This window comes from Rhyacophila brunnea, unplaced genomic scaffold (genome assembly GCF_057557595.1).
Source record: "Rhyacophila brunnea isolate RB1 unplaced genomic scaffold, BYU_Rbru_1.0 scaffold_15, whole genome shotgun sequence".
Classification (NCBI taxonomy): domain Eukaryota; kingdom Metazoa; phylum Arthropoda; class Insecta; order Trichoptera; family Rhyacophilidae; genus Rhyacophila; species Rhyacophila brunnea.
Window position 1 is genome coordinate 39332942 of NW_028232806.1, and position 15392 is coordinate 39348333.

Sequence of the window (15392 nt, forward strand, 5' to 3'; positions counted from 1 at the left end):
ATTGTAGTTGGTGATCCCAGTCGAGAGACATGAAATCAGTATGACATGTTGAATTCCAAATGACAAGACACGCCCTTAGGTACTTGGCGAAGAAAAGGTCAAAGGGTTTCCGTAGGACCGGACGGAACTGGGCACGAATTAAACCTTGCAATGGAAAGTCGTCATGTCTGCTAAATGGTGGATTCCACATTAATCTTGCCAACAATTCTATGAATAAATTTACTGCCACCCTTTCTTCGTGTCATTCATTCGACATAGTATTATTGTGTCCAGCACTGATGAAATAATTGTTGACCCTTGTTCAAAATATGCTTTAACGGTTCTAATTTTCTAAAAATGGGTAAACACCTATTCATTTATATTTTGAGCTATGTATTCTAAAATATGTATAAATACCTTTCAGTAACAAATGATACGAGTATATTAGAAATCGCATAAAAATGATTAAATATAATTATTAGTAACAAGCAGTGGCGAAGGGTGGAGGTAGGCTGTTAAGATCCGATATAAATATTTCACACTAAACTTTGTCAGTCATATGTATTTGTTTTCATTGAACTAAGACTACAATTTAGAGATGGTGTTGGTTAGTTTTTAAAATTCAATTAAACCATGCGAAAATCAAGCCATAGTAGATAATAGTCAAAAAATACTCGTCTATCTATAAAATATCCAAAATTATGCCATTAAATCATACATAATTTTGGATATTTTATAGATAGAATATTTTTTTATGTATTAGGCCTAACAAAGTTTAGTGTGCACTATTTTGTCGGATCGCCCAAAGTGTATCGAAACTATTTTGGTTTGGTTTAGGCAGGGTTTATATGATTTTTAAAAACTAAACCATATGTAAATTATATTCTTAGTTCAATAAAAATAAATACTTATGACTGACAAAGTTTAATGTGCACTATTTAAGTCGGATCTTAACAGCCTATCTCCACCCTTCGAAACTGGTAACAAGTGAAAGTACCTTATTTAGTAATACTATCGACTGAGGGTATTTGATGGGATTTGATTTTAAATATGAATTGATTTAAGTTTTTTATTATTAAATTTGAGTAATTTTTTGCGACCCGGGTATCGCCTTTCGCGTACGTTTGCACATTTGTGCGTGTGCACAGTGGCTGAAAATCACATTATTGTTTTTGACCATACAACCGAGCGGCGACACACAGCGCGTCGACTGTTCTCAAAAAATATTCAATGTACATTTCGTTTACGTGACAAACTTTTATGTATATAATGAAGCAGACGTAACTATTGAAAATACCATATTCTTTAATACATGTTTAAGTTTAACCAGCATTTCTCCACACTCGAGATCTATACCCTGCTTAATCACACCCGGTTGTGTAAGCCAGTTCCCATTATTTTTTTTATTCTCTAGTAATAACTGAATATTGGAGAGATTCTGACGCCATCTGGGATTTTTTTAAATTTAAAAAGCGTGTAATAATAAAATTCAAGATATTAATTCAAGACGTTCACAATAATATAACATATAGATTTAAAAAAAGAATAGATAAAACGAATTATAATAAAACTACAAAGCAAAGAATAGTCTTAAACTAAAAAAAAACAATTTTTAAAAACAAAATTATTTTAAATACAACGCACCACTGAAAATGTCTGTAAGAGCATATTGACCAGTCGGTCGAGTGTGCCCGAATCAATGTTAACTCGCAATAATACTCGTACCTTGATTCAAAATATTACACCAGTGACCAGATCATCGCTAATATTAATGGAATTTTAAACAAGCCTTCGGACGTTTAGGTACTTGTTGAGAATTTTCAGCATCATTAGTATTGCACCAGTTGTCGAAATCCGGTTTAAGAACTATTAGAATATTTTTTCAAACTGGAAAGTAGGTTTTCCACTGATATTCAAAATTATTTATGTTCTATAATGAATATAAAGTTCTATAATGAATATAAAATCCTTCATTCATAAAATGTATATATCCTAAATTGAATAAAAAATAGTTAATTTAAAAATCAAGTTGTTCAAAAGTTATTACCTTATAGGATATCCATAGTAGGGGCAATTGACAATCACATATGAGCCAGCGAGAGCTTTTACTGAGGCCATGGGGCGAATGTATGGAGGTCCTGAAAAACAAAACAAATTTGTATCACACACAATGCTACTTATCTATATCTATACTAGGTAATAAATAAAATTGGAGTGTATGTCTGTTTCCATAATTTGTTCGGTTATAGGTATCTTAAAATACTGGACAAGTATTGATTAAACTTATGCAGCTTATAGAAATATTATTGTTACCGATTTAGTAGTTTTATCTTTCTTTGGTGCTCCAAAGGTGAGTCTTCATAATTATAGCCTTCTTCCAGAGAAAACATTTAAGCATTTTTTTGTTAATTATGCTTTCAGTAGAAATGCAAAAGAATGGCGACGCCGATTAACTTTTTGAGATAATTAATTTCAACATTTCATTATTCGATGTCATAAAAATGTGTCGATATCACAAAAACGTTTTGAAATACTATTTTTATTGAATTTATTGATACCTATGGGTCTATTCTATACTTATCGACCGCTAAAGTGATAAAGTGATAGTTATTATCAAACTTAGGGTAGGTTTGTATCAAAGTATTAGCACTTATTGTAACAATTACAATACGTTGGTTGTATTGTTGCAATAAGTGCTATATTTTAACAGCAGCAAGAGAGGCGCTGTTAAAATGTAACGCGTATTACAACAGTTACAACCAACGTATTGTAATTGTTACAATAACTGCTAATACTTTGATACAAACCTACCCTAAGCTTGATAATATCTATCACTTTAGTGGTCGATAAGTACAGAATAGACCCACTAGTGAAGATATTGATGAAATTGAAAAACGATCAAAGGCAGTCAATGATGAAGGGAATTTAAAGATCTTCAGAAGACGTGGAAAATCTTGATTACTTCTATCTATTCTGAAGGATGATGAGGACGAGTCTTACTCTGAATATGGTAATATGTCAATTAATGATTCATGATATGGATTTAATCAATACATTGTTGAACTAGTATTACTACATACATACGCAGATATGCGAATAAATACGATTTCATGTCATCTGGGTTACACTGAAGTAACAGTTAAGTCTGGTTTACATTGATAGACTAAAGAATAAGCATATGGAGATACAGTGCATACTATCCTATTACTATCATAATAATATACAATTTTTGGGATATTGAAAGTAGAGTACTAAAGATAGTAGCGATTAAAGTAAACTCTATTATCTTTTACTCCATCCCATATTTACCAGTGCCATACTCACCTGGAGAAAAATAGTATTCTCTACCACTTACTATCCTAAGGTAAACTAAACTTAAGGATAAAGCAGGAATTATACATATTCCAGTAACTAGAGTCTAGTAAGGATGTAATTAACAAGCAAGATACATATATATTAGGAAAGTCTTCCTGGGAAGCACAGCATACATTTTATTTCCCTTCTTGCGTGTTGCGTTATGTTATAGGTAGGTACGTGGTACGTCTAAAGGTTGTGGAAATAGTGTGATTGATAACTTACCATAAACATCTACTCTGGCACTATGCTCAGCCTTTGTGGTGTTCCCTGGTGAGTAAGCGATGCAAGAGTAGAGCCCTGCCTCGTCAGGAGAGATCCTTGTAAAGTTGATACTGGACACCAGTAGACCCCCGGGGGAGAGGACGGCGGGTGGTGATGAGAGGAGGGAACCGTCCCTCTGCCAGGCGATTCTCGCCCCTCCTCTAGCGCTGCAGGAGAGCGAAAGTTGCGCGTTGGGTGACAGTACTTGGGATGCAAAGCGATCTTTCAGAGACACGTGTTCGCCGCCCACTGAAAAAAAACAACATTCATTGAATTAATGCATAATAACGTAATAGAGCCTGTACACGTGCATGTATTTACTGGCAGAAATAGTGAGTATTTTAAACTATTGTGGCAATAACTGCTTATACGTAAAAGACAAGTGCTGAGTGTCTTTCCAATTCATTATTTCAGTGAAACGGCAAATAATTTTCAATTAGAGGTGCGACAAAATTTCCGACTAGCTGCCAATCGGAGAGCGAAAGTCGAGCTGTGAACACGTCAATTTGTTTTGTGATGACGTCGGGGAATTAATTCTTAAATTGTGTAAAGATGACTAAAAACGCAAGACGCGATGTTGTCATTAATGGTAATATTTCGTACTATATGGCAGGTAGTGAAAATCGGTCAACCTGAAAATTCGATCATAGTTCGTTTTTTGCCAGCAGGTTCACCACTACCGTTCTACTGCGCATGCGCAGATCGAAAAAATCCTACTGTCGCATGAAAATTCAGAAGTTTCCAAACTTTTTTGATTCATTCATGCAATCTTGCCAACTGCAGGATAATATAATATGTTTACCCATAAATTTTCTTACTGTCAAAAGTATCTTTAGTGTCGAGGGTCCCAGGTTCGAATCCTGGGTCTGGCAAGTATACATATTGTTTTTTTAATTTGTGTATGAGTCAGAGTATGGACCTAATAGGTTGAGCAAGTGGATGACATCCATTTCTCGTAAAAACGAATTCTGTTAACACAAACCTCCACTCTGTGGAGGCCCATATGATCTTATTAGGATCGGACACGATGAACAGTAAATCCATGCACGTGTAAACGGGGTAGTATAAGGTTTTGAAATGTGGTATTTGCGATGATTGCTTTGAATTCCTTAGATAAAGCACAGAACTGACAAAACAAAATAAATCAGTATTATCAAGAAACTCGAAATAATGGATCAGCTGTTGACAACGTGCCCAAGATGCATTCTACATTTTTTTGACTATTTGCTGTTCGTACACAAAAGCTTTTGGAATGGCTTTGGGTTGCTTAAAGAATGTCGGCGCGTTGAAGTGACATAGTGAAGAAATAACAGGGGGCAGCTTTTGGCCTGTCCTGAGAGAAGTATGATATATAGAGGGGCGGCAAGTCTGCGAGTGATCACGATCCTCATGCATAAGAGAACGACCGAGAAGATAGAAATATAAACGATTTTGATGCAAATCAAAAAAAAGATGAGAATATGTATGTACAGATTACAATAGCGTATTACTCGAAAGGTGAGAGCAATTTAGAGGACATTCTTAAGACAATTCATTCAGGTTCATCAGACAGGTTCACATCCAGTAGCGTATTGTTAATACAAGGTTAAAACTTACCACCAATCCTGTATTTTTATATAATATAATATATTATATCTTATTTAATGACATACATACTTACTATTTCACCCCTTTTATTACTTTACAAGCAATTATAATCACCTTTATTAATACTGTTTATTCACCACCATATAATAAAATATGTCTAAATAAAAAATATTTTGACAGCATTAAAGTCAAGCAAAAGAACATCGATTGAAAAAAAGCGGAAACAAAATTCGGATGGAACATATTTTTTTTGTATAATTATTGGTAATCTCAAAATAATTTATAGTTTGAATTGTTCTTAGAAATCAGGAACACTTTAGTTGTTTTCTTTCCCAAGACGCAGTATTAACCTGCCATTAGTAATGTCATTTGGGATATAAATAGCGATTTTAAACCAAACCACTTTGTTGATTGATAATTCTTCTTATCCGAGGAAAAGTTTACTTGAAGGTTGTTTTATACATTCTTAAAATAGAGTATTATATTATTACTTATCTTACTAGGCGTACTTTTTTTATGATTTTTATGTTTTTTTATTTCAACATTGAAAAGATAATGTTTGTGTGTAATGTGATAAATATGAATAAAATAAAATTTTATGTGGTCGTCATTATAGCATAATATGTGGGCAAAAAATATGAAATAATTTACGGTTCTACTGTTTCATTTCCATCTATTATCAAATTAAAAGTAAGTAACCTAAAAAGGTTATTTGGAGAAACGTGCCCGTCTTAATATGCAAACATTCGATCTACATAATAATAATGTATGGACCTGCGCCTTCCCTCGCACCCTCTCTCTGGGAGGGTCTAATAGATTGAAATAATGTAAAAGGAAATTAACCCTCTCGAGTCTGGCGGCGAGTAGTGTTATCGACAGTCCCACAGGACTCTGCGCGGCGCATTAGCGGGTATAAGAACTGAACTGAATCTGAATACTGAATGTATTAAATGTGACTATGAGATGAGTGCCTAGCAGGGTTTGCAATCCCGGGATCTTAAATCCCGAAACTATGGAATCGAATATGTTGGAATGTCGGGGTTAATGATATTTATTTTTACTGAACGTTTATGTATCGCTCGCATGTGTGATTATCTCAAGTATGCACTTTACTGCGTTTTATGCATAGTGTGACCCTTGTGAGGTCACCTTTGAAGACATTAAAAGCATCCCAGTCAGCTTTGTTCTGCGAACAATTTCATCAAGCATAATATTATAACAATATGTATATAACATATACACTCTTAATATTTTCCCAGAAATATGCAGCTTTATATGTATTATTAATCCGCATTCTGTTCTCACTCAATAATAATATTGTAAGAGCTTTCAAATAGAAAAATGGCGAGTGTAAATATTAGTACTCTCGTGAATATGTGTACATACATGACGCATTTTCCTAAGATTTTCCATAATATTTACCTGAGATTCATGGCCCCCACACCCTGAAGCGGGCCCCCAGGACAGGATTTTTGGTAGGCACTCTACTTATCACTAAGATTAAAGGCAGTATGGCGCTCTACAGTAACGTTTTCCAAATGGTATTCGAGGTAAAATTAGTATTTAGTATATTTTTTTAGCAATTTTTTGTATTTTTAATACATCCACTTGAATTATTTAATTGTCGGGTATTGAAAATTGCATCGTTCCAAGTTTTAAAACCATAATCAACATTATTATTTGAAGTAACTTTTTTGTGTGTTTATCTTACTTATCTAGTTGCCCCTCCAGTGCCCGGCCTCCCAGGCACGAGCCCTGTGAGCCCCCTCTTGTGAGGGCCATGCTGAGATTACTACAGAATGATTTTAATGATTGTTTTGAAATCTTATAATCTTGAGATAATAATTTATTGATCTGCCATACTAGGTAGGTATATAAAATAAGTATTACCAAAAATATCAATTCAATTAATGGGGATTTTATGTACCGGATATATTCTACTATATAATGTTAAAAAATATTTAACTAAACGATAAGTGTACGGACATCATGCACCAAAATATAACTCAATTTGCAATAAAACCTTTTTACTGTAGGTATTGATATTATATTGTTTATTCATATAATGAGAGAAGATCATCATAATGATTTATACATTATATCCTAGATTGCCTACAGATTGTTCAGATGTAGCTCCCAAATATACCCCAAATTCTTCGTATTTAAATATTATTAGATTTGACTTTTCACCATGGTAATAGTTGGTTCAATAGGGTTTTAGGATTTATAGGAAAAAACGTTTTAATCGGTACAAAGGTATGTATTTATTTCTCGCGATTAAAACATCGGCATTATTTTTATAATAGAAATTTATCCAGACTCGTAATCAATAAATGTCTGCACAAATTCTGTATGGATCTTAAGGGGGGACATGCTCAGCGTAGGTCAATATGGAGCTTTTATTCTATTTTCAAAGCATGATCCTGGACATTCCTTAAATATTGTAGATAATCTATGTATATAATTTTGAAGCCTTATTATCCTTTATGTTTATTTTAAACATTTGATGACTGCATAAAGTATTTTTATTACATAAAATAGTATTCTTTTAAACCTCTCGCTCTAATGTTTTAGAATATAGTCATATTTCAGTACATAAATGTGCAGTGGTGTTAAGATTTTTTACATTTATTAATTTTTAAACGCATTTATAAAACCATTAGTATAATTTATGTCGACATTAGTATAGTGAAATATTTACGATAAAAAATTATATTGATAATCTCTGTGATTCCAAATTTGACAAGAATTAGGAATTTTATTATTCAAAAAATGGGCAAGATTAACACATTTGAAGATAATTCTAAAGATACTGATTATAAGCTATGTCTTTGACCATTCAAATGTGATAAACATCCTACGAATAATGATTGCTTTATAATAATTATTTTTATAAGTATTTATCAATCTCGGAATTTAAAACTATTTCCGGGATTGCAAACATCAGTGCTAAAATTAGCTGAAACTACTGACAGCATTTACATGACATTATCCTAGATTAGTAGGCACTTAATGATTATTTATTAATCAATCACTATGTCTATGAATTATTAATGAATGTGATGGTACACGTGGTGAAATCACGATGTCAAATAGATACTATTGTAAATTAGTAGATATTATTATTGTTTTAGTATATAATAATTAGTGACTATGTTGAAGATGTTAGTGATCAGATTTGATTGATTGGCTCATGATATGTAGATGCACTATAACTTGGTCGCAAACCTTCAGTAGAAGACGGTACCAAGGCCAGAGAATGCATGAATTAAAATTTAAAAAAAAATACTAGATTTTGATAAGTGCTTAGTAGCATTAGAATTTTACTTTTAAACAATAATAATTTAGCATTTGAGTGCATCAGTGGCAAAGATTTCCCGTTGGAAAGAGGTAAACGATTTTAATAAACGAAAAAATGACAGAGTAGGTATGCAAAATAATGCGTGGAAATGTCTTTCATTATATTTGACTTCACTCAAAAATTTCAAATTAACCTAGTATTACCTACATATTGTGTATATACGGTTTAATTTTAATATTATTATTTTTGAATACATGATTTTTGGTATTTACCCAAAGCTCGGCGACACTCACAGTATGACAGTATTAATAATATTTATATATAATAATATAAATATAATAATATAATATTATAAATAAAAATAATTACATGACAAAAGAACTTTTTATATACCACGTTTTTAAATTTTCTGTTGAATCATATAAACTTGACAATTCTTACTTACTAAATAGGTACCTACTGAATAAATATTATAGAATACTGAAATGTCATTTTGATTTCCATGGTAACTCACGTATATATTAATAATTTAGTTGCTATGACCACCCCCTTAGCAACCAATAATAGTATTTTACTTTTTACGGATTTCTTCCGAAATAAATTTTCATACAAAGCAGAATTAACTGAAAATGAATTCAACTCTGCTTAAAGATGGCTAAAAGTATTAAAAGAATGCATTGACATCGTGTTCTGATAATAACAGGACATATTCTAAAAGTTTCAAATGTCTAGCTAGTCGGGAAGTTAGTTAAAAATCTATTGCAAGATTTGTACTGGATAAACAATCACCGGACAAACAAGAATACGAGCTAAGAAAAACATGGTAAAAAATGACGGAGTATGCAAAGTAATGCGTGGAAATGTCTTTCATTATATTTGACTTCACTCGACAATTTCAAATTAACCTAGTATTACATATTGTGTATGCACGGTTTAATTGTAATACGAGTATTATCTTTGAATACATGATTTTTGCTATGTTCCGTTATTATTAGTGCGGCGACACTCGCAGTATGACAAAAAATAGTATAGGTAATAATATTATAAATAAAAAAAATATAGGCGTCGCTAGTTCAAATACTCGTAGCTAATGATCAACCAGTTACCTCCATTCTTGGAAATTGATTTTTATATTTTATTATCAATGTTTAGAAAATTATCTTATTTTAATGCTAAGGTACACCTACGTTAAATAATTTCTTTTTATCGAGGTCTGTCGTACAAAATTCTATTAACATTGTACCTACATATTCTTTGATTTTATTTAAATTATGTTCTAATATCGATATAGCGGAGACTGCAATACATATTATATATAATATACAGCCCGCACGGAAGAGTTATATTGAAAATATCATCTGTAACGGATTTTGGAATTATGTTTGATAGGTAACTGATACCTATTTAACGGTCATAATAGTTACCATTTAACAAGACACTACAGATTTTGGGCTTCGTTTTGCGTACTTCCCGCGTATTTTCGGATGTTACTGTATTAAAACGTCTTTATAATTAATTAGTCCAAAGCAGGCTTTAGAGTGGGTCTATTGTTTGGGCTCCGCATCATTTGAAGTGCGGTATAATGGCGGAGAGGGTTCAAAATATTTTTTTGAAATGCATTTATAGGTATATAGCCCAAACAGTTGACAATATAAATCACTCACGTATCGTGAAATTCTTCTTCTTATTGTGCCATCCCCTAGCGGAGGTCGGCCACTATCAAGGCGATCTTATATTTGTCGTCTGCTAACCGGAACAGTTCAGTGGAGCTGCACTCGTACCAATCACGGAGGTTCTTAAGCCACGAATTGCGGCACCGTCCTCTGCTACGTTTCCCATTGATCTTTCCTTGAATGACAAGTTGGGGAATGCTGTATGTTTGTCCTCTCATAATGTGGCCGAGGTACTGTAGTTTCCTGGTTTTGATACTACGTAGAACTTCTCGGTCCTTCCCCATTCGATTGAGAACTTCAACATTTGTCACCCGGTCAGTCCAAGGAATTTTGAGGATGCGCCTATACAGCCACATCTCGAAAGCTTCAAGTCTCCGTGACATCTCTTGGTTTAGCGTCCATACTTCCATACAATAGAAAAGAATTGAGAGAACATAACAACGTACCATACGCACCGTGGAATTAACGAAAACTTAATTACAATGCTATTATGGTAAACCGCAATTGCAGAGCGTTAATGTATCAGGCTATACAATTGTGGGTTTTAGGATTGAATCCCGGGTCTGGCAAATCCATGTGTGCTTAGACCCAAAGAAGATCCAATACTCGTGATATAGAAAAGCTTTTTCACAAAGATAAATAATTATGTTGTTGCAATTTCAAAAGACTTAAATATTACACTAAGCTGGCATTACAGTACTTTCATATTCATGACCGCCTACACAATCATCCTACAGGAATCTCTATCCCGAGCTAGTCGAGCTATCCAGTCGGTCACATTCAGCGTCTCTGCGTCTCTCTTGACATTATTGGCCCAGGAGACGAGAACCTATAGGTGTTCATTTATAAATTGCATGGAGAAATTTACATCAATCGCATCTAACAACTTGACCAGCCCATTTGAATTTTCGCGTCCTCAAGACATTGACAAATAAATTACTCAAATAATTTTACTTAAATAGTTAAACAGCTCTTCATTTGCGTCGGCCGCGTATTTCTTTCAGTTTCTTTCAGTTTCGACAGTCTCTTTCACGTTTCTAATGGCCAGGTAACGTAAACGCGCTAGTCGCGGTGTCAGCACTGAGTTAATGGATATATTATAATTAAATGAAGTTTTGTACTATTCCATTTGAGTCATTTTAGCGCGATCTGGGTTTCAGATTATGGCATCTTCAAGCACCGTGCTGATTTTATTAAAATCACCACACGTTAGTGTAGTGACACGAGTAATGACCATTTAATGCACACACTGATTGCATTGATACTGTTTAATTATCCACTATAGGTTTTTATAACACTTCAGATTAAAAAAAAAAATATTTTATACTGCTTTGCTTTGAAGATCATAAGTTATTTCTCATCTTTTATTGATTTTTCTATTTTATTTTATATAAACGAGGAATAACTGTATTCATTATCAGTGTATATTTAGTATTTGTGAGAGCTCATGGTGCCTGAAGATGACAAAAGGCGAAACTCGTGTTGGAAAAATGTTGGAAAATGTTGGAAAAATGACTAAAATTAGTAGACTGCGGCAAGTATAACGTGTAGCGTGGCCATATTGAGAACTATTGTATGACAACATCTTCTTGGCTACGTTAAGGAGGGCGCTGTTGTCGACTAAATAGGAGGGGCTTATTAGTTTATAATGGGAGTGTGGATAAAAATGGTAGGAGCATGTTAGTTCACAGTTTTAACACGTAGACAAGAAGATGTTGTCATAGAGTACAATTCTCTCTATCCTCTTTCTCTTCCTTTCCTCGCTGTACAATCATTTGACGTTCGTTATTTGCGATTATAAGTCGTCTACTGCGAATAAGAAAACAAACAAAATGAGCTCAACGGGCCTATAAATAAGGTCGATGATAGAGTCGCTGCAATGACAGCTAGATATTCTAGGTAGGTAATCTAAACCAAAGTAGGGGGAAAAACGTCTCCTAAATCCTAATACTAGCAATCCTTTCATAATATATCGCAGCGTCATGACGGCCGCCATGACACTTCATGTTATAATTTTTGCACTCTAGCACAAAATGCACAATAAATTAAAATTTAACTAATTTTACTAATGGTTTTGTAAATGCGTTCAAAAATTAATAAATCTAAAAAATCTTAACACCACTTCACATGGACGTACTGAAATATATATATATTCTAAAACATTAGAGCGAGAGGTTTAAAAGAATACTATTTTATGTAATAAAAATACTTTATGCAGTCATCAAATGTTTAAAATAAACATAAAGGATAATAAGGCTTCAAAATTATATACATAGATTATCTACAACGTTTAAGGAATGTCCAGGGTTATGCTCTGAAAATACCATAAAAGCTTCATTTTGACCTACGCTGAGCATGTGGGCCCTTAAGATAGATTAAATATTCTAGTCCGAGAGTAGTCTCCTTTTGCGCTCATTTAGCACGCCCCCATGTCCCTGGAATGTATTTTTATTTAATTCTTTTCCATTCGTGATTTATTCCCAGAAGAGATACGAAACTTGCATTGATCGCGACGAGGTGGCACTGCAAGCACTAATCGGGGATTTACCCGCCCCTCACCCACCGTCCGCGCTTTGCCGTCAGCACTTTTCGCGCCGTTCTTTTTTCAAAAACGCCCGCCGGTGAATTTTTTCGCGCGCTCCACACTTTATTCTCTGTTTTTTGTCTTTTATTTCATTTCAGTTGAGTTTATTTTATTATCTCCGGCCGGGATTTGGCGCTGCCGTCGCTTGTTTGCGGCGGATTAGCGAACGATTCGAACGGGATGAAACTAATTTGAATTTCATACAATTTCATTACTATTATTTCATCCCCTTTTTTGATTCCCCGCTCCTGATTCGCTGATAATAATCGAATATTTAAATCGTCATTAATAATCAAATTATAATTATATATAAGGAATATACCGACGTGTACTAATACACTAAACGATTTAGGGATCATAGTCACAAGATTATAAAGCAGTGTTTCCCTGTTTATTTTATCGCCGAAAACCTGCTGTGAAGCAGGCCAATGACAATTATTGTTGAATATTATACTACTTCATCATGTTCGATCCTTAGAGGATCATATGGGCCTACACTGAGTGGAGGTTGTATTAATAGATTTGTTTTTACGAGAAATGGATGTTAACCACTTGCTAAACCTATTAGGTTCATACTCTGATTCATGGCCCCCACAAGGGGGGGGGGGGCTGACAGGGCTCTAGCCTAGGGGCCCGGGCTCAGGAAGGACCCGGCGTGACGAGTCGACCAGGTGAGTGAGATAAACACAGACCACAAACTTGCTCTAATAGTAAAAAAAGTCGCCTACGGCTCTATTTTGCTTCAATAATTATTAATAATTAAAATGTTTGATTGTACGATGCAATTTTTAACTATATGCCGATACTCGACAACTCCATAATTCAAATAGATGTAAATGGATGGAAAAATATAAAAAATCGCTAAAAATACACCATAATTTTACCGCATACACCATGGAAAACGTTAATGTAGCACGTCACACTGCCTTTAACCTTAGATAGATAGGGGGCACCCCAAAAATTTTAGCCTGGGGGCCTAGCCGCTTCAGGATGTGGGGGCCATGCTCTGATTACAAACACAATGCAGTGTATTTTCCAGATCCAGAATTCGATCCTGGGATGCACGAAATTATGAGCCGATGTGTAAATAGGAACTCTGCGATCTTTACTATATGTTTCCCTGATACGAATCTAAGAAATTGTCTGTTCTCTTTAGATGTTCAAGAAACCTATTGTGGTTATCCCGATTGGGAGAGCGATATCTATATTCAAGTAGATTGCTTCAGTTATTAGTATATTTTACTTACGTGAGGCTGAATTTACATGGATATTATATTGTAATTACTTACAATTTGGTAATATGTTTAATTCACTCGATATATTCCTCAGTTTCTACCGAGGGGCGGCAGATTATATGAAAGTATGGTGAAGCAGGCAGGTTATATAAAAAAAGTATGGTGAGGCAGGCTGGTAATCAATTTGCTGCAAAATTAAGGTTAACATTATTAATTATATGGGTACGTTATAATGACCAAATTAAATCCTCCGTGATGCCCTCCATTTTTTTTTATCGCGTCGCTATTTCTCGTAAATTGTCGGCTATTGTTGACCTGCTTCATTCAGTTATATAAGAAACAGTGTTGCCAACCGTACTATAATTATAGTGTTTGTACTATAATTTTGGTCCGCGTACTATGTACGATATAAAACAGGTATAGTACGCCCAAAATACTATAATTTTGAATATCGGAAAAAATAGGTAAAAAGTAGTAAAATTTCCTTATTTCCTTTCGATAATTTGGCGTAAAGTACTAAAATTTCGCAATATAAGAAGATTTGGAGAACTTGGAAAAAATTGCTTGAAAAACGAAAAAAATCCCTTGACTTCTTGAATTCTTCCGTAAGCACTTCGAGTCGGAAGACGTACCTAAATAAAAAGGGGTTTTCGAGATTCTCAAATTCTTCGTTATTTTTTTCTGAGAAACAAAAAACCTATACATTTTCAATTGAATGACAACGCGTACTATATTTTTTCCCCAAATACTATAATTTTAGAGGCTCTGTACTATAATTATTACACTTTGAAAAGATGGCAACACTGATGAGAAAGCCGATTACTTGACCCAATTTTTATTTAATACCTCTATGGTTTCTGTTGTATTTATTATAAGTGTTGTTTCATAAATAAAATAAAATTTAAAAACCTCGATACCGCGTCTTTACCACCGACATTAATTCTACTCTTTACTCCTTTAATTCGTTCAGAAAGCAGAAGGATGTTTGTTAGTACTTCTTTAGCACGAAAAGGCTATCAGGATTAATTTATTATTCCTAATATTATTTACGCAATTGTTCCCCGCCTCCATTATTGTCGGGAAGATTATTATTAATTCTGAAAATGTCTCACCTGACATTAAATTTAATAAATTTCTCTCACAAACAAATAAATTATGTCAACAAAAAATAATAACCCGTCTCCTCTAATTAATGCGTATTAATTAATTATTTAATTAATTAAGAGAGATACTTAACGACTGCGGGAATCAAATTAATAAGAACTCGCGAACTGCGAGATTGCAAAATGAATGACAAATTATAATTGCAACACAGTGGAGTGGGAGGTCTAAGGACCGGGAGGGGGAGTTGACATAATAAAATAACTAACAGGGTAACGAAAGGGGAACAACAAGCATAACGTGTACAGTGGCGT

General features: G+C 33.9%; 1 protein-coding gene across 1 annotated transcript in view; it reads right to left on the reverse strand.

Moving 5' to 3' along the window:
• The window catches only part of LOC147075315 (cell adhesion molecule Dscam2-like), a 380443-nt gene that overhangs the window by 49777 nt on the left and 315274 nt on the right, over positions 1-15392 (reverse strand). The window contains 2 exon segments of the mRNA XM_085942919.1: positions 2027-2117; positions 3559-3846. Of these exon segments, the coding sequence (XP_085799045.1) occupies positions 2027-2117; positions 3559-3846 (379 nt within the window).